Raw genomic sequence first — 20,843 nt, forward strand, 5'->3', positions numbered from 1 at the left:
TGACAAGGGCACCTGGGACCCTTAAGCATTTTAGGCCATTTGATAATTTACTCTTTCATGAAAAGTGAAAGTGTTAGTCACTCAATTTCTTTGTGACCCCATGGACTATAGCTCTTTTGTCCATGGAATTTTCCAGGCAAGAATACTGGAGTGGGTTGACGTTTGCCTCTCCAGGGGATCTTCCCCACCCAAGTATGGAACCCAGGTCTCCCCAAATGCAGGCAGTTTCTTTACCACTGAGCCACTGGGGAACGGTTTCTCCTACAATTGCTATTATAGGTGATCACACATTTGTTATGTTTTTGGATGAGTATATAGACCATGGGCTTCCCAGGTGGCACTAGTGGTAAAGAACCTGCCTGCCAGTGCAGAAGGCATAAGAGACATGGGTTTGATCCCGGGTCAGAAAGATCCCCTGGAAGAGGGCATGGCAACCCACTCCAGTATTCTCGCCTGGAGAATCCCATGGACAGAGAATCCTGACAGGCTAGTCCATAGGGTTGTATGGTGTCATACACAGTTGAAATGACTTAGCACAGAACACTTACAGACCATACTCTTTGAGCCTCATTTTCAAACTATCATTCTAATGTGGGATGTTTCCTAGGAGAGAATCCAGAGATGGCACCAGCTGTATTTAGGTTGACTTTTTTGTTAACATCATTTTCTAAAGATGCTGCTTCTGCTACTAAGTCGCTTCAATCGTGTCTGACTCTGTGCAACCCCATAGACAGTAGCCCACCAGGCTCCCCCATCCCTGGGATTCTCCAGACAAGAACTCTGAAGTGGGTTGCCATGTCCTTCTCCAATGCATGAAAGTGAAAAGTGAAAGTGAAGTCGCTCAATTGTGTCCAACTCAGTGACCCCATGGACTGCAGCCCACCAGGCTCCTCCATCCATGGGATTTTCCAGGCAAAAGTACTGGAGTAGGGTGCCATTGCCTTCTCTGTCTAAAGATGCAAATACATGTGTACTGACCACATCCCAGAAACACAACCACATGTTTAGAAAAGCACACAGAGGCAAGGGAGTGCACATATACTGGCAGATTGGGGTTTGGGGAGGTGGAGTCTGCCAAATTTCATCCATCTCAAGTCTCTTCATAATCCACAGTTGGGGACCTTTCCCTTATCTGCTTTCCCACTACATTTGGCTGTCTGCTCTGAGATAATCATTTCACAATCTATTGTAGAGATCAGGGTGGTACCCCGGAGTCTATGTTTTTACCAATCCCCAACCATCGAAGTCATTTCAGTGCTTTGAGCCATAGGAAGCCGTAAACGGTGATGACATGATTAAGTTTGTATCTTCAAAGGTCACGCTGACAACAGCATGATGACTCCGTTGGATGGGGCTGTTCTGGAACCCCATGGAATGTGCTGGGGAAGCAATAATGAGGGTCTGAACTAGAAGAGTGGCTGTGAAGAGGGGGAGAGGTCGGGAGAGGGAATGATTTATTAGAGAGTATTTAGGAGGTGGAACTGTTGAATATGCAGAGCAAGGGAGAGGAAGGAATTAGAGTTTTATCTTGGGAGATTGGAAACTCAGTAGCTTCAAACAGTAAGCATTTACTATCTCACAGTTCCTATGGACCAAGAGCATCTTAGCTGGGTGATTCCGTCTCAGTATCTCCCATGAGACTGTGGTCAGCATGTCAACCAGGATTTGATTAGGGGCTGGGGGATCCATTTCTACAATGGCTCGCTCATATGACTGTTGTCTAGAGGCCTCAGTTCCTCACCACATTGGCCTCTCCACAGGGCTTCCTGGATGCCTTCAAGACTTACTTGGTAATCAATGATTCAGAAGAGAGTGAAGAAGTCATGATGCCTTTCCTGACAGCCACAGAAGTCACACTCCACCACTTCCACAGTGTCCTATTGTGACACTGGTCAGCTCTATTCTGTATGGGAGGGGACCACATGTAAACACCAGGAGGTAGGGATCATTGGTGGTCATCTTGGAGGCTAGCTACAACAGTGGATAAAAAAATATCTAAGCATTAGGAGAAAAAGGTAAATTCCTCTATAGCCTTTGACTCAAAATCTAGAAGCATAAGGGAAAAGATTGATCAGTTTGACACACCATGCATATTTATAACTTTATTGTGACAACAGATACCATAAGTAAGTCCAAGATGTAATAAACTGAGAAAATTAACTCTATTGCGTTTCACAAAGGATTGAGAGAAAAAATGGAGAAGAAAAAAAACCTCAAGGGACTTCCCTACTGCTCCAGTGGTTGAGACCACCGAGTGGTCCGCCTTCCAAGGCAATGGACTCACATTCAGTCCCTGGTCCAGGAAACTAACACCCTACATACCATGGAGCGACTAAGCCCTCGTGCTATACCTAGAGAGAAGCCTGTGTGCCGCACCTAAGACCCAAAGCCACCAAATAAGTAAATACTAAGAAAGAAAGAAAAAACCTCCAGTTGTGCAATGGGCAAGAGATATAGAAAGACAGTTCACTGTGATCTGTATATTTAAGGTCACACATGCAGCAAGTGTTGGAATGTCTCCAGGCCTATCAGCATGTCCTCCAGGTGCCCTGCCCGGCACTGTTCTGCCAGGAGCGTAGTGTTTTACCCCAGGCCTGACAGTAAGTATACACAGCCATCCCCTATTAGAGTTGGCAGTTCCCATGTGCCACGTGATCACAAGAAATGAGTCACTTTGTTTATGACAATAGTTGCTTATTTTAGAGAGGGACACTTGACTCTCGGTTCTTATGTTTCACTTGTCTGATCCTCCCCAGCTATCTTTATGATAATAAATGTCCTCATTTGATTTATCATGACAGGCATGATCCTGAAAGAAAAAAAAAAAAAGACTTCCCAAACATGTCATGCTGTTTGTTACCCATAGCTACCTACCTCAGTGAGCCTAAATTCACTTCTGTTGTTTGTTATTTATCAGGTTTTTCCACGGGAAAAGAAAGGAAGAGCCTATGCGTGGCTAGCCATGGAGAGATGACTTCAGCTTGGAGAATCAACAGGGGCCAGGAGAGTGTGTTCAGCCTGCCCGGAAATGAAGATATCATTGTGGTTAAATGAGATTCACCTGTGAATGACTGGCACCAAGAATCACCACATAAAAATGATTTCTCAGAATGCTTTTTGAGAAGAGTTTTCAAAAGGTTCATGTTTTCTCAAAAATGCATCGATTCCATTTAGGTGACAGTCTGGAAAAGGCAACACTGCAGGGACAGAAATCAGATCAGTGGTTGCCAGATTTGAGGGTGAGAGGAAAGGAATGCCTACAGAGGACAGGAGGGAACTTTAGGGTGGTAATGAAAACATCCTATATCTTGGTTGCGGTGGTGATTACGTGGTTGTATATATTTGTCAGAACTCAAAAAACTGCACACCTCAGAAGGGTGAGTGTTACTCTATTAAAATTATACCTTAATAAATTGCACTTTAAAAATGTACAGATTCCAACTTCTAGATAACCTAAATTTCCTTCTATAAACTTGACCATTTTATTACATACCTTCTCTAACTTGACACGTTTATCAAGTTTTAATTTTCAGATTGGTGTAGCAGATTTCACCTAAATTATAGGAAGTTAGTATTTTCATATGTATTGATTCTTCTGCCCAGTCATTCCATTTTCAGTTCAGTTCAGTCACTCAGTCGTGTCCGACTCTTTGCGACCCCATGAATCGCAGCACGCCAGGCCTCCCTGTCCATCACCAACTCCCGGAGTTCACTCAGACTCACATCCATCGAGTCAGTGATGCCATCCAGCCATCTCATCCTCTGTCGTCCCCTTCTCCTCCTGCCCCCAATCCCTCCCAGCATCAGAGTCTTTTCCAATGAATCAATTCTTCACATGAGGTGGCCAAAGTACTGGAGTTTCAGCTTTAGCATCATTCCTTCCAAAGAAAGCCCAGGGCTGATCTCCTTCAGAATGGACTGGTTGGATCTCCTTGCAGTCCAAGGGACTCTCAAGAGTCTTCTCCAACACCACAGTTCAAAAGCATCAATTCTTCAGTGCTCAGCTTTCTTCACAGTCCAACTCTCACATCCATACATGACCGCTGGAAAAACCATAGCCTTGACTAGACAGACCTTTGTTGGCAAAGTTATGTCTCTGCTTTTCAATATGCTATCTGGGTTGGTCATAACTTTCCTTCCAAGGAGTAAGCGTCTTTTAATTTCACGGCTGCAATCACCATCTGCAGTGATTTTGGAGCCCAAAAAAATAAAGTCTGACACTGTTTCCACTGTTTCCCCATCTATTTCCCATGAAGTGATGGGACCGGATGCCATGATCTTCGTTTTCTGAATGTTGAGTTTTAAGCCAACTTTTTCACTCTCCTCTTTCACCTTCATCAAGAGGCTTTTTAGTTCCTCTTCACTTTCTGCCAATTCCATTTTAGGCAGCCAATATTTATTGAGCCTTGTGCCAGAAAAAAATCTTACCTCAATATGACTATGGGCCTTCCCTGGTCTAGTGGTTAAGAATCTGCCTGCCAGTGCAGGGAACGCTGGTTTGATCCTTGGTCCAGGAAGACCCCACATGCCTCGGAGCAACTAAGGCCTTGTGCCACAACTGCTGAGCCTGAGTGCTGCAAATACTGAAGCCCATGCACCTAGAGCCTGTGCTCCACAACAAGAGAAGTCACTGCAATGAGAAGCCCACGCCCTGAAGAAGTGGAGCCCCTGCTCGGGGGCAACTAGAGAAAGCTCGTGCAGCAACGAAGACCTAGCACAGTCAGTACCCCCCAGCACAGTCAATACCCCCCAGCACAGTCAGTACCCCCTAGCACAGTCAATACCCCATGAAGTCTTCGTCATCATCATCATCGAACTTAGTCGCCTCCGATTCTTTTGCGACCCCATGCACTATAGCCCACCAGGCTCCTCTGTTCATGGGATTTTTCCAGCAATAATACTGGAATAGGTTGTCATTTCCTCCTCCAGGGGAATCTTCCCTACCCAGGGACTGAGCCTGTATCTCCTGCATTGGCAGATGGATTCACCAGAGTCACCTGGGAACCCCACCCCATGAAGTATATCCTATTATTACTCCTGTTGTAAGGATATGGAAATTGAGGTCAGGGAGATTAATGAACACCTTCAATAAGAATGGATCGGAATTCAGGGCTACCCCAGATTCTGTAGTCAGTGTTCCTAACCTTGATGCTATTGTCTTCATAATACATTTTCTGTGTGCACCCACGGCTGACTCATGTATGGCAAAAACCACCACAATATTGTAAAGTAATTATCCTCCAATTAAAATTAATTAAGAAAAAACATGCTTCTGATTCCCTGTGGGTAAGATTCTAAAAGTTCTGCTTTGCCTGTTTGTGGTTCCTGGTGGGGTAGGGGTGTGTGTTCTGAAATCATTTCTCATTAAAATTGAGACCCTAACTGTTAAAATTTATATTTTAATAACTAACCATAAGAACATTCAAACTTTATTGTAAAAACAATATAATATTAAATACAAATATATTGAAAAAATACCATTTATAATCCCACCAAACATTAACATTTTCATTTATGTAAATTTCTTCATAGATCTTCTCTATGTGCCTGACACATACCTACAGACAAAAGACATTCAAATTTGCTTTCTGGGGACTTGGTCCAGTCCATGCTCCTGATGCAGGGGGCCCAAGTTCCATCCCTGGTGAGGGAACTAGATCCCACATGCTGCAATTAAGAGTTTGCGTGCTGCAATTAAGGATCCTGCATGCCACATCCTGAACGCCACAACTAAGACCCAGCCCAACCAAATAAAGTATTTTAAAAATTGCTTTCCTGACAACAGCATGTTAAAAGGACTCTTAAAAATTATTTTGTCAACAGGAGTTTTCATGTGGCTTATTAATATTTGTCATATAAGCCTTAAGGTTATAATATTCTAAATTCAAACACCAGAGAAGAAGGATGCTGAAGATCTCACAGTACTGCAGTGAAAACACCCAAAATCCTCTTTGGAGTGAAATGAAAATAAGTAAATAAAAGAGAGGAATGCTTTTACATAAATCTATCCTGTGCTCATGGATGCAGGGCATGTAGTCAGTTCCTGCACCTTTGGTCAGTTCCTAAGAGCTAAAGGAACAGTATTTGAACATGACTCTGATCTGTGTTGACCACAGCCAAATAGTGTTCATATGCAGATCTACTGTTCTTCCTGGATTCCATCTTCCATGAAAAGAAGAGTATGATTGTATTGTAGAAAAACACCTGGAGATTTATAATCCTGGCATCCTTCTGAACATCTCTTTATGTAATGAAATCTGTGAAGTATAAATTCACTTCAATTTAAATGTACATGAAGAAGATTAAGAATAACTTAAAATATCATAATAGTTGATAGCTGAATCATTTGAGGGTGCCTTTTTCAACAAAGTTATGAATGCTGCATGTTATCTTCCTGCATTGCAGGTGGATTCTTTACCAGCTGAGCCACAAGGGAAGCCCCTTTAAATTATTAATAACCATTTTAGTTAGAAGCATCATTCAAACATGAAGCTTTTTACTTCCAACTAGTGTCTGATGCCACGTACAAAACCAGCCACACTGTGCTAGTTTCCCAGTGTCAGGTAGGCAATGCCATTACAGTTCTGAGGGTACAGGGCAGTTACAGAAAAGGATTCTCCAAGACTCCATGACAAACTATGGGATTTCACATCTATAAGTTACCAGAATCAGTTTAGGTTGCTGGGTAAAACCAAGTGTTTAATAAACACAAGGCCTTTTGGATTTAGAGTCTGAATTAAAAATTCTAATCTAGATACTATAAATAAGTAGCATTTTTACACACGTGCGATAGACTAAAATCACAGTAAGCTTAGTTCATTCTGATTTTTAAAATTCATATGGAAGTTTACCACCAGGCTAAGTTTAGACAAACTGTAAGATTCCATTTCAATATGCACCAAAACCAACAATAACAACCCCTCGCCACCCCCTCCCCCCAAAAAAGCCCCAAACAAAAGAACTCTTCCCTGTCTAACTGCATCCTGTTAAATGTTTTTGAGTTCACCAGTCAGGACCCTCCAATTTCACAGATGAGGGAAGGGAGACACAGGGAAGTCAGTGACTTGTCTGAGGTACTTGGAGAGAAAGGCAGAGCCCTGCCCACTGCAACTGGTCTGGCCTTGTAGGAGGAGGCACTCCCCGAAGGAATACAGAAGTCAGTCCTATAGCACTTCTATTTCTGAGGCTGCCTTACAGGCTCGCACTTTGGGGCTTGCACCCTTAACAAACACTCATTACAGAACAGAGAACTGCATCCTAAAAATCAACTGTCTAGCTAAAAAAAAAAAAAAGTATGAATGTGCATGTTGAAAAAAATGCAGCACGATTAGGGTTCTCATGCAACCTGGAACTCTCTTCAACCCAAACTGCTTTTCAGTCATTGGACATCATGCATCTCTTATGTAGCTTACTGTAAACCTTAGGCAAATCATTAATTTTATGCTCTAATTTGACTTGCCAAAAATATTTTCCCTTGTGGCATTTAAAAGCATACATTCTTAGAGTACATAAAAAAGAATTTGCCAGGCATTTTTCCTTCTATAAACATTTTCTGTTCTTTTTTTCTAATAGGAAGAGCTTAAAGTTCTCGGGATAAGTGTCTTGACATTATGAGTTCTTGTCATATCAGTATCAGATAAAGCTGTGCTATTTTCCCAAAAGAGAAGCCAGGTATATTTTATCTTACACGTATTCAACATACGATAGATTTATCAATATAATAGCACTTAATTTTTGAGGTAAAGACCTATCCTTTCACTTGTACCTTTAATTTAGGAAAGTTGACTCTAACACTGACTATACCCTATATACACTTTATTAAATATTTGTAATTTTTTAATCACTTGTATCATGGTATAAGATCATACCAAATGTTTTAAGAAAATTAATGACTTTGATATCCAACCTCTAAATTAAATCAGGCTTCTACCAGAAAACAACCTCTTGAATGATACAGAGAAATGAGATCAGGGAGATATTGTTATAGAGCAGCCTATTGCTCAAGCAGAAGGTGATTTTGCTCTCATCATAGAGCAAAAAGTTCTATTAGGCAATGTTATAACCCCAAATAATGCCAAATATTATGAATATTTAACAAAGAGGTGTTTAGGTTAACAGAGCCACAGGATAAATACCTTCATTCTAATTCAGCTTTTCCGGTGTGTGTACAGTACTTTATCACTGATTTCAGGGAGCAGTGGATTCTCAGAACCAGGTACACATCTGATTGCACGTGTAAGTAAATACTCAAGGATCTGTCAAGTGGATGGAAAGAGTGAAAATAAAGACATTCGCTTGTTCCAATTGCCCTCTATGGATTACACAACTTCTACACTTGATCTTAGCCAAAAGGCTGAGAAGTGATGACTACACAGTTTCTAACGGGCTGTTTCTATAACAGATTCTGATGAATCATGAACAAAAACACCTTCAAAAGAACAAAGAGTCACAATTTTATAGATCAAAGAATATATTTAGGGCTTGGTTTTTAGGGATATTTTCCAACACTGGGTCACAATATGCCCCAGCCTGAGAGACATGAGGTGAGAGAGTCCATGCTTTATCCCAGGTGGATGAGAAAGAGGGGAGTTAGAAAACTTCCTATGTCATTTCTGAAGTTATCCTGGGAAGGCAGGTGTAAAAAGAAACTGACATGGCCCAATTCAGATTCACCCAGACTGGATGAAGCAGAAGGAGTTCCTTTTATTAGTTATTGTTGCAGAACTCTTAATCAGCTTAAGATTTTGTGGATCTTTTAAAATCATTATCACAGAAACACACAAACAGGTCCTGTGGTTTAACTATCTGTGTGTTGAGGAGTGGGACTGGGTGAGCGAGGCTGGGAGGGTGGTCCGTAGGACTGAGCTCTTGGGACTGATATTTACTTTTGACCCTTGGCCCTTCAAACTGCCCTGTGAAACACTACCCATTCCCTCCCCCCGGTCCCCTTTCTCCCTTCTGGGGTGAAAAAGAGAGAGAGAAAAAAATTCTTTTCACTTTTCAGCCAAATCAGTCTCTGGGTTTTATTCCAAATTATCTATAGAGTTAAATGCATCTGTTTTCTCAGCCGTTCTTCCCCAGTAACGCTCTCTCTGAACCACAGGTGGGGAGTTGGTGGCACCGCTCAGGCAAATTCCAGCCTGGGACCTAGTGTGTTTTCCACATTTCCTTATTTATTGCCACAAAGAGGCTAGGGCCACTTAACTTCTGTCATCTACACCTGTGGTTCCAGTAGTTTATGCTATGATCTCCTGCCTTAAGAAGACAGATTTTCAAAATAAATGGAGATGTTTGTTTAGCAATCTAAATATTTAAGTAAAGACATCATGTAACGATTCATTGGCAACTGTATGAATTCGTGGCCAAATGTCTTTTACAAAAAATCAGCTTTGATAGTACACAATGTGGTCATACGATTTTTTTAAACGGAAGTTTTTTTTTTAAAAAAAGCTCCTTAACTTTGGAGTTAAAGCTGTTACGTTCTAACCCAGTCTCAGGGCTGATTGGCTCAAAACCTCTGTGCCCAATGATGTCACTTGACCCTCTCAGGGGGTGTCCAGGTCAGGGAGTTGTGCAACTCCCTCCAAAGCCAGGTCTCCTACTGGCTAGCAAGCAAATTCCAAGGGATAGTTAGGATTAAGAGCTCCAAAGAGGATTCCCCAGCCCTCCCCCAAAGGAGGATCAAAAACTCTGGTCTAGTTCTGGAACAAAAATAAGCCCCAGTCAAGGAGAAAGTGCTTGTATGGACAGACTGCGTCCCTTCCCAAAGCTTGTGTCCCACCCAGGGAGTCATTTTCAGTAGGCAAGCAGGTGCAGAAGTGTGTAATCCTCCCTATAAGAACGCACACTCTCCTACGCTTAGGCCCCAAAGGATGAAGGTTATAAAACTGCTCACATCTCATTACCATTTGCTTTCTTGTTCCAGGAAACAAAACCAACACACACAAACACAAAACATAGCCCTCACCTCACACTTCATTTCACCCCATCCTCTTTCCAAACTGCCTCTCTCCGAGAATGGGAATCACCCGCAGGGGCTGGGGCACCAAGCTCAGCCTCAGTGTAAACACGCCCCAGCAGCACAGGCGGTAACGTATTAACTGGGAGGAATCTCAGGTCACCGAGAACGGTTTTCTATTAATAGGGGATAAAGCTCTTGCATACATTAGCGATAATGCCCTGGTGGCCCGCGCAAAATTAACTCCTCCCGGGCCAGCAAGAGGGAAGCCACGTTCTGCCCAGGCAGATGTGTGCTTGAAACACGCGTACAAACATACACGTTACACACACTGTGCTTTAGAACCGCTCCCCTTAAACATGCCAGATCCCATTCCCATCCCTAGTCCAGGCGGTTGCAGACGTTCTCCAGGGGTGTCTCCCGAGAGGGGTTGGTGGAGGCGGGGGCCCGTCAGGTACGGGTCAGCTCAGCTTCGCCACGCACACCGCCAAGGCCACAGCCGCCAGCAGCACGGCGCTGAAGATGGTGGCGGCCTTGGCCTTGCTCAGGTCGCAGGGCCCAGTGCGCTGTTCTACCGACACGCCGCCCACCGAGGAGACGCCGGCACTGGCGCTGGACAGGAGCTCGGCACCTGCCGCCTGCCGGGCCTGCACCGTCCAGCGGGGCACGTTGACCTTCATCTCCATATCCTGGATCATTTCGCCCACCTGAAGGATCTCCCGCTCCAGCTGGTGCAGGTCTTCCACGTCGAAGTCGCGATGCGCCTCGTGCCGCAGGCTGCGGACGCTCAGGGCGCGCGCCGCTACGCCGGTCGCGCCGCCTTCCACCCCCGTGCGCACCAGTGGCCGCCGAGGCTCCTGCAGCGGAAACTCAGTGCTCAGGGCCAGTGCACGCCGCATGTCGGCTTCCAACAGGTCCAGGCAGCCGGAGAAGGCCACCCAGAGGCGCTCGAATTCGGCGCGCTCCTCGGCGCCCAGGCTCCGGTCGCGCAGCGGGGCTGTCAGCCGGACGCGGATGGCCACCGCCAGCTCCTGCGCCTTCTGGCGCGTCTTCTGCAGCTCCTCTCGCAGGTTCTGCGAGTCTGCGGAGCCGCCGATGGTCAGCACCAGGTGATGGTAGCATGCGGTCGCCTTATTAAGCGCGTCCAGTAGCGCTTTGCACTCCTCCTTCGCCATGGCGCTGCTCTCCCGCGCACCCCGGCCGCCTGCGCCCCTCTCACCTTCACCCACTCAGCGCAGCAGGATGCAGCCAGCCTCGACGGCGTTCCCCGGCCGGACGGTCCGAGCACTCCTCATGGCCTGAGAGGAGCTTGGCGCTACCGCTGCTCAGGGTCCACAACATGCGCTTCCGCTGACCCGGTTTGCCATTCCCTCATCCATCCTCCCCAGGTGCGCTCCTAGTCACACGCCGAATCTCTGCGCAGCTCTCGCCTCCACGGTAGCACCTGCGAAGCCCGTGTTGAGGTCCCCATCCTCCTCCCGTGCCGTCGCCAGGGCTAGCGGGCCGCTGAGCCGCTCGCTCCGAGCGCCTTAAGGGCGGCGGGGTCGGGTTTCTTAGATCCGCCCACCCCCGCCCTTCCTCGCTGGGCGCTCCCATCCCCTGGACCAGGCATAGGCGGGGCCCTGAGCGGGGAGGTCACGTGCAGGTCCCCCATCTCCCCCTCCTCTGCACCCCATTACAGTCTGGAATATTAGCGCTCAGCAGATCCAACCCTCCTCTGTTTTTGAGAAGGGGAAACTGAGGCTCAGATTTAAAAGGGGGGAGGAGGATAAAGATCACGCCACGTGCATGTAAGTGATGGGGCTACAACCCAGGGGCTCTGACTCTTAGACCCAGCCAGCGACGGAAGTAGTATGCTTCGTAGGACTGGACACCCCTGTCCTCCAAACCGAGTAGTAAAGGGCAATCTTCGGGGCGGAAAGGCTGCCGTATCTCCCCATCCTAGTCCAGCCCGCTTTCCAGCAACAGGGCTTGGACTCCACCCCTTGTGTCAGACTTGTTTTTCGGCCCCGCCCCCTCCTGTTCCAGGCAGGCGCAGTCGATGGCTCTGGGCTGGTCCAGTCTGAATAGGAAGTGTTGCACGCCGCCTGAGCCCCACCCCTGGCTGGGCGGGCTCAATGATTGCTCTGCGCACGCGTCACTCTGAATAAAGACAGCTTCTCATTGGACTGACCCGAGTCCTGGGGTGCGACTCCGCCCAACGGGGGTGGGCGGTGCAGCAGTTCTGCCGCGTTGGGGTGGTGGGCCCTGAGGTCTTTATCGAGGGGCCGGGAGGTATCGGCGCCACTCCTGGAAGGGCGGGGAGTGAAACTATGTAGCCTTTTAAGTAAGTGTCCTCTCTCCTGTCTCCTCCCGCGCCTCCGTTCCCTCGGGACGGCTGCGTCTCTGGGCCCAGAGGCCGGGCGGGGCCTCGGAGCGGAGAAGGGGGAGGGGCTCTTTCCTCGGCCGGCGCCCCAAGCTGGGCTGGCTGTCCCTGGGAGGCCCCCGAGGCCTGGACCCATCGCGGAGTGGACTGCCGCGCCCGTGCTCTCCAGCTCCCGTCCGCAGCCTGGCTCGCTCTGCCCCTCGTGTGTGTTTGCGGGTCGAGGGGTGGGGTTGGCGAAGAGTGAGCCCTCTGACCCCCGCGGCATCAGGACAGGTTAGCAGTCTGGGATCCCGGGAGCTCAGACTTGGGGGCAATAATAGGCAGGGCCGTCGATCACGGGCTGGGTGGCTTCTGGGGTTTAAGGGAGGCCTGGCGGGGCGGGTGGAGGGGAGGCTGTGGATGGGAGGCTGTGGATAGGGGTGCGGATCCTCGAGCCGGGCTGTCGTGGTCCCCGTGGTGATGGAGGAGCTGGAAGGAGAGGAGGGAATCCCTGCTAGCCTGCCTCTCATGGGGCGGGGGTCTCCTCTTCCAGCTGGGTTAAGATTACCCCGGGAAAACTATGAAGCACCAAACGGTGTTCTGGATTCTGAGTCTGTTCAGTTCTTTTCGTTGAAAATGGACTGCCCATTGGCGCGTGAGCAAGGCCGTGCGGCTCTGGCCGCCCCTGGAGGTGCTGGGGACGTGGGCGCTTGCGGTCGTGCAGGGCCACCGGGAGCAAGTGGGGCGTCTTCTTTGAGGATTTAGGACATTCAGGGAATGAGGCGCAGACGAAACTGTAGGGGACTCCTAGTTTGCCTTGTGCTGGAATTTTCCAAGTTTTGTGGGTTTCCGGAAGAGAGACCCCTATTTTGATTGCACCCTTCCACCAGCCCTAGAGAGGAGCAGCAGATGTTAGCAGGATATTTACATTTCCAGGCACCTTGCCAGGTTTGGCATTGAGGCAGTCGGCCCCGCCCCCAACCCCGTCCAGAGCGCTGGGTTCAGGGGCCTCTCACGCAGCAGTCTGTCCTTTAATTGGTTGTCTCAGTGGTGATACTGTGGCCCTTGGCCATCTCAGCCACTTATGGGCCAAATGGGGCCTTGACAGAGGAAGAGTAGTTTTTAGGATAAAATGGGTAGAAGGGAGGAGAGCCCATCTCTTCTGGGAGCTTTGTGGACAGCAGAAGGAGATGAAGCTGCAGAGGTGGGCAAGAGGCCAGGAATAAGAGGGCCTCCATGCCAAGCAGAGAAGTTGAGAGTGCATCTGATAGGGAGTGGAGTAGTCCCGCACAGGGCTCAGTGTTGGAAAGATCCTGTCTTTCAGGTGGACGGGTTTGCGGTGCATCAGAGGTCAGGGCCTGAAGGCCTGGGGGGGTGGGGGGGAATGCAAGATGGGATCAGAAACAGATAGGTCTCACAAGTCCTAGTGGCAGAAAAGCAGACGGGCCCCTGAAGCTGAGTGGACATCCGCGGTGAGTTCTCCTCACCTGGCCTTGTCACCTGCGATAATCCCTTCTGGCAGCACTGCTGGGAGGGCAGCAGTGGTGTTTGCCTGGGGCCTGGGCTCCAGGTCTTCACTGTGCCTCCTTGTGGCTCTTGGACTGTGTTGCTCTCATGAGGGCAGGCGCTGGGGTTTTGTTCTACACATGTCGGCCTGTCAGGTCTTTTATTTTTCCAATGTGGATCTGATCTTGGCCAGGCAGCAGTAAGCGGTGGCACAAAATGAGATCTTGATTTCCTAGCCAGGAATCGAATCTGGATAGCCTGGATGAAAACCAGGAATCCTAGCCACCAGAACGGTAAGCGCTAGAGGTTGGAAGCCATTTTTCCCTGGACCTCTGCCCCCAGTGAAAAATTCATTTCTCTAGGAGCCAAAAATGTAAATGCAGGTACAAAGTTTACTACTAGAGACAAAGCATAACAAGTGGGAGAAAGCACAGAGAAGCTGTTTAGTTAAGACAGAAACAAGACAGAGATGCACACCCAGAGAGGAAGGGTGTGGACATCCCCCCTCGTGAGGAGGGGCACAGAACAGAGGCGATTGTCATTTAATAGGACAGTTCTTCCAATTTTAGTATCTGTAGTATCTGTGTTGCTGAAGCGAGCACAGGACAGTTCTTCCAGGTCTTTGTTTACCTTTAGCCAATTATCTGGTTTCTTTTTCCACACCTGACCTGCCCTAGGACCCTCCTCAACATGTGTGCAGAACTTTTTTCCAGGATGGATTCTGGCCCAGAGGCCTGTGGGATGCCCTTAACATCACATGTTATGGGGTGGTGCCCCCTCCTTTTTGACCCGCAAGGAGCCTTTCTGCACATGTGAAATGTCTCCCTTGGCCTAAAGATGGGAAATACCTGATCTTTTAACAGGATTTAGTCTCACTCTGCCCCTGCCATAAAAATGCCCAATGTCTGGTTATTTACCCGATTCCTGTTGCTGGTTTTTATATCGAGGTGTAGATCTCACAATATAGACAGGAATCTGGTCATAAATTTGTTGTCCTGGAGCCTGTTTGTCTCTTGCTTCAGGAAATATAAACGGGGGGCTGGTGATGAATGTCAGGCCTGGAGCTCATCTTCTTCCCACCCTAGGAGGTATGAATAGGAGGCCAGTTGTAAATGCTTAGCCTGGAGCCCATCTGTCTCCTCCTCAGACAGTTTTTAAAGTCTTTATTGAATTTGTTACAATATTGCTTCTGTTTTGTGTTTTTGATTTTTTTTTTTTTTGGCCCTGAGGCATGTGGTATCTTAGCTCCCCAGCCAGGGATCGAACCTGCACCCCCTGCATTGGAAGACAATGTCTTAACCACTGGATCACCAGGGACACCACTGTTAGTGTTTGAGTCAGGGCTCTCCTTCTGTTTATGAAGTGCCAGGGTTAGGAGAAGGCAATGGCACCCCACTCCAGTACTCTTGCCTGGAAAATCCCATGGATGGAGGAGCCTGGTGGGCTGCAGTCCATGGGATCGCTAGGAGTCAGACACGACTGAGCGACTTCCCTTTCGCTTTTCACTTTCATGCATTGGAGAAGGAAATGGCAACCCACTCCAGTGTTCTTGCCTGGAGAATCCCAGGGACGGGGGAGCCTGGTAGGCTACCGTCTATGGGGTCGCACAGAGTCAGACACGACTGAAGCGACTTAGCAACAGCAGCAGCAGGGTTAGGTTGGTGTCCAGTAACTTCCTCCTTCCCTAGAGGAGCAGGGGAATGTGACCACATGATGCTAGATACCAGATCTAGAAAGGGTTCAGACCCAAAGAGTTGCCCTGAGGCTGCTTCCACGTCCAAGAGAGCGCTGAGAAGTGGTCCGTGGTGCTCCTGCCCTCCAGCCCGAGGGAGTTTGGTGCTGGTGGCTCCCCTGCATTTCCAGGAACAGGGTGTGGAGTGGCTTTCTAAGGGGTAGTTGTATTCCTCCAAACTTCCCTGCTTCCAGCCCTCTTCCAGCCCTGAGGCCTTCTCTCCTACTGTGAGGCTCCACATTCCAGCCAGCTCTGTGCTTAGCCTGCTCTGAGCACATTTGGTTTTGGCTTTTTGCGGATACTTGCAGGACCAGCCCCTCATCCTCCCCTGCATGCGGGTGGTGGATTTCCAGCTCCTGGGAGAGATAATCCCTCCCTGGGAGCTTGATCTTCCTCTAACACCTCGCTGTCATTTTGTTGAACTGGACCAGCGGTTACTGCATGTCTGCAGGGAGCCAGGCAGCCAGGCTTCAAAGTGCTTTGAGAAGCCTATGGACAGGAGCTGTAGACATTACAGAAGGACACGAGTGGCTGTAATACCACATGTTACATCATCAAACTGCTTCCATGTGGTATTAAGCAGAGATGCATAGGAAGTTTTCCCTTTCTGCCTTTTCCTTCAGAGACACATTAAGCCTGCTGGAGAATATTGCTCATCAGTTGGAAAATACGCCTGGTCAGAGTCTATGGTCAGGGCCCTGGGGGTGAGCAGGAGCGGCCACAGCAGTGAGATTTCGGCAGGGAGTGCTTCTCTGGGAGGTGCAGACTTTCCTGGGCTGGCTTCTGCTGAGCCAGGCTGCACACTATCACCAGATGGTCCCCGACAACACAGACTCATCCGGGCTGGCAGGACGGTTGAAGACCACAAAACCACGGGTGTGCACACCACCTCCTAAAATGCCCAGCAGTGGTCTGAGGCCTCGCTTGACTCTCCTTTTCAAAATAACCTCAAATAATTCATGTGCAAGGGTATTTGGTACCTCTGACTAATTTCACTGGGTTTTCTTTTTTTTGGGGGGGGGGTTTCTGTAAATCATTTCATCATTTGCACTTAAGAAAGAGTGGAATTGTGTGTGTGTGTGTGTTTTTAAGGAGTTTAAATGAGGTTTCACACCTCTTTCCCTCACATGTGATTTTAAAATACAAAACCAATTCTTGCAAGTAAACTTGTCAGATTATTTTAAAGCACATACCCCTGTATAAGAATTCAGCTCTGGCATTAAGCATTATTACATATCAGTATTTTTATTTATTTATTTGGCTGTGCCAAGTCTTAGTTGTGGCACACAGGATCTTCTGTCTTTGCTGTGGCGTGCAGGATTTTTAGTTGTGCTGTGTGGGAGCTATTACTAGCTTCCCGACCGGGGATGTAACCTGGGCCCCCTCCATTGAGAGAGCAGAGCCTTAGACTCTAGACCACCAGGGAAGCCCCTGATTATTACCTATTTTTAACACTGGGACAGAAAGGTCAAGAACAGAGCAGGACAGAGCTCTCTGTATCCCTACTGCTGGACGGGATTCAGTCATTGGCAACCAGAGACTGATGTCCAAGAGCAGGCGTATGACTTGGACTGAAAAACAGCCAGCTCCATCCCATTCACCAGCAGTGGGTGCGGAGAGTCTTTTGTGTTCACAGTTCATGCATTTAAACCCAGCGTTTTGACGTGACATTCAGGGCCCTTCCCTTGCTGCCCCTCTCTGACCTGCCCTGTCTGGATTCTTATTATTTCTCAGAGCTCATGTTCACAGCTAGTCAAGCCGAGTTTATCCTTGAGTTTATTCCTGTGCTCCCCAGGAATGTGCTCCTGCCTCCTGATGGCTTTGGCCCCACCATGGTCCCTGCCAAGGAGGCCTCCCACACGCCCTAGCCCAACCCCATCCCTGGTACTCCTTTCTCCTTACCTTGCCTGGCACTGTCTTGTTTCTAAGTCTTCTTGCTTCCCAGTGAGGTGGCTCGCTCCTCCATCAGAGCCCACCTTTGTCAGGTCTGTCTCGTGGGCGCGGGTGTTGGTGTTCTGCCAGCATCCTGTCTGGCTGTTGAGCAGGAGTGTCCCTTCTCAGTTTTAGTCTGACCTTGTCTCATCCTGTTTCTCATGTGGTTTTTATCTAAGGCATCTTTACTTTTGTGCTCCGCCGTGTAGAACCGGCTGTGTCTGGAACCAGCACAGAACTTTGTTTTCTTATGACTGTGCCCCAGCCAAATTATATTATCCAGTTCTTCTGGTAGGGACTCATAAAAGGATTATCTGTGCTCCAGTAATGGTTGCCTTCAACGATTCAAATACCTAAATGGTTGCAGAGCTGGGGCCTGCGAAGGGATTATATGTAGCCATTTTCATGCTAGGCTCTTCTCCCTAAGAGGATTTGCAGGGAGCTCAGGGGACTTCTTCAGGCAGTCCTCAGGAGGGCCTGCAGCCAAGACAGCCCAGCCTGGACCAGACCGAGGGGATCTGATGCGGAGCCTGTTTGGCTGTCTGTCACGGGGACTTCTATAAGGGAAATGTAGTGTGGAGTCTGTGCCTCCGTGGCTTGTGTGCTGTAACCCCTAGGCATAATTATTTTTACATGATGAATGCAGTGGTTAAAGGGATGAGTGTTAGAATAAATTCTGACATCCACCTAACCTCGAGTTGGACAGCTGACCCTCAGTTTCTTCATCTGCAGCATGGGGCAAATGATACCTGTGGTTATTGTGAGCATTAGTTGTATTTAGTTACCTATACTTATTGTGAGCATTCAAATGGGATGAGAATGTGTAGAAGTTATCACAGTGTCTAGACCAAGGATGCTTTCAAATAAATGGTGGCTGTTTTTAACATTAGACTTTAGGGATGGAATTCATAATGCACTTAGGCATACTGTTTCTAGTGTTTCCCCAAAGAGGCGTTTTAGAATACTGTTACATAATGAGAAAGTAATTCAGTTTTTCACTTATATTTCATTCATCTGATTGTATCAAGGATAAGATTACTTGATGCCCTTTACTGTTGCTACTTTTCTCTTTTTAATGAAAAGAAGAGGCTCAAAGAACCTTTGGCAGGCAGTGGTATCTAGCCAGGTTTTAAATAATGTCAATTGGCTTTATCATTTTTAATTATAAGATTATCTGAATGGGAAGTGATGCTGGTTTCCCATTTAAAGTAGTGATAAGGGTTCTTTTAAAAATAAATTTTAAATGGGAGTAGATGTTTAAAGGAAAATGTCAAACATTAACAATAGAGCCATTGTGTACAACTGTGCAGCTTATATATTGCACAAGTGTCCTGCCCTGGGGGAGAAGAGGTGTTGGCCAACTAGGCTGGTGTGTAGCCTATGAGCTGCTTACTAAGCCATGTGCTCTGGCACAGGGCTGTACCTACGGGGAAGATGGGCTGCCTTTTTGTAATTCTCACGAAAGCACCATGTGGGCTGGCAGAAAGTGACCGTACATTGGTGTGTAGAGTGGCAAGAATAGTGAAGGTAACATGTAAATGGAAATCTCATAAGACAAGTATTCATTTTCTCCATTGTTCAAACTGAGATGGCGGCTCAGAGAGGTGAAATGACATGGCTAAAACTCTGATTCCTTTTCTGTGCCCATTTTTCGTATTCCCGTCTCATACTTCAGTTAAAAACCGTGCTGATACATGGTAAGGGGAGTAGACCAGGTGAATTGGAAGCCCCACTCACAATAGGAGCAAATCTATACAGAATATATATATAATGTCTAATAAAAGTTATACATGATCTATGATCTTTTTAAAAAAATTAAATTTTGGCTGCTCCGTGTCTTCATTGCTGTGCACAGGCTCTCTCTAGTTGCGGTGAGTGGGGGTCCTCTTTCATTGTGGTGCATGGGCTTCTCACTGTGGTGGCTTCTCTTGTTGCAGTGCACAGGCCCTGGAGTGTGCAGGCTTTGGTACGGGTGGCACACAGGCTCAGTAATTGCTGCTTGTGAGCTCTAGAGCACAGGCTCAGTAGTTGTGGAGCTCGGGCTTAGTTGCCCTGTGGCCTGTGGAATCTGCCTGGACCAGATAGCAAATCCACATCCTCTGCAGGTGGATTCCTAACCAGTGGACCACCAGGGATGTCCATGATCTGTGATCAAATGGAGAAAATTTAATTAGCAGACATAAAAGAGGATGAAGGTAGAAAGACATACCATGCTCATGGAGAATGATTCATTATTATAAAGATGTTGACTCTCTAGTCTGTAAATTTAGTGGTTACAATAAAAATCCCAATAGAAATCTCATGGAATTGATAGACTGACTCTAGTTCATGTGATATTGTAAAGAATTAGGTATAACCAAACAACTTTGGAGAACAGGGGGAGAAGTCTTCCTGTATGAGATGTCAAGGCTTATGATGAAGCCATGGTTATGTAAATTCATGTGGTCTGATCCTTTCCTAAAGTAATTGCCACTAGCTACATGTGGATATTAAGTATTTGAAATGAGGCTAGTATGAATTGAGCAGAATACACATCAGATTTTGAAGACTCCATAGACGTAAAAAGAATGTGAAATATGTCAATAATTTTAAAGCATTGTTCACATGTTGGAAATATATTGTACCTATATTAAATGGCACCCCATTCCAGTAGTCTTGCCTGGAAGATCCCATGGACGGAGGAGCCTGGAAGGCTGCAGTCCATGGGGTTGCTGAGGATCGGACATGACTGAGCTACTTCACTTTGACTTTTCACTTTCATGCATTGGAGAAGGACATGGCAACCCACTCCAGTGTTCTTGCCTGGAGAATCCCAGGGACAGGGGAGCCTGGTGGGCTGCCGTCTATGGGGTCGCACAGAGTCGGACACGACTGAAGCGACTTAGCAGCAGCAGCAGCAGCATATTAAATAAAATATATAATTAAAATTAATTTCACTTTTTAAAATATGACTACTAGAAAATTTTAAATAATATATGTAATTATGCATAATGTATATACAATTACATTTCTCACATAAATCTGTTGGATGGCACTGGTCAAGACCATTGAAACAGACTAAAGCCCAGAAATAGGGCAAACATACATGGGAAGTTGGAATTTGAGAAAGGTAACATTATCAGCTGGTGTGAAAGGGATACAATATATGGAACAGTTGGCTTATGCTGTGGACTGAATGTTTGTCTCCCCCTGTTCCACACCCCCCGCCCCCCGAGCCAGCCCAAATTCATATGTTGAATCCCTAATCCTAAATGTGATGGTATTTGGAGATGGAGCTTTGAGATCTAATTGGGATTAGGTTAGGCCATAAAGGTGGGGCCCTCATGATGGGATTAGTGGCCTTATAAAAGGCAGAAGTGATAAGGAGAACT

At 47.2% G+C, this 20,843-nt stretch overlaps 2 protein-coding genes and 1 non-coding gene across 4 annotated transcripts in view; 1 reads left to right on the top strand and 2 right to left on the bottom strand.

Annotated features, from left to right (window-relative positions):
- Positions 1-6,998: 6,998 nt before the first annotated feature.
- On the bottom strand, positions 6,999-11,520 carry RGS9BP (regulator of G protein signaling 9 binding protein). Its single transcript, XM_070386842.1, has one exon. It carries the CDS (start codon positions 11,131-11,133, stop codon positions 10,420-10,422), a length of 714 nt encoding a protein of 237 aa, XP_070242943.1. The 5' UTR covers positions 11,134-11,520; the 3' UTR covers positions 6,999-10,419.
- LOC138991889 (U2 spliceosomal RNA) lies at positions 8,173-8,365 on the bottom strand. The gene has a single exon (XR_011467785.1). It is a non-coding gene; the product is annotated as a U2 spliceosomal RNA (small nuclear RNA).
- Positions 11,521-12,149: 629 nt separating the features above from the next.
- ANKRD27 (ankyrin repeat domain 27) overlaps positions 12,150-20,843 on the top strand; it is a 60,802-nt gene continuing 52,108 nt past the window's right edge. Inside the window, exon 1 of one of the 2 annotated variants that reach the window (XM_070388013.1) lies at positions 12,150-12,284. The gene's annotated coding sequence lies outside the window, so the exon portion shown is untranslated. The other variant, XM_005897754.3, reaches the window with a different exon arrangement.

This window comes from Bos mutus, chromosome 18, assembly GCF_027580195.1.
Source record: "Bos mutus isolate GX-2022 chromosome 18, NWIPB_WYAK_1.1, whole genome shotgun sequence".
Lineage (NCBI taxonomy): Eukaryota > Metazoa > Chordata > Mammalia > Artiodactyla > Bovidae > Bos > Bos mutus.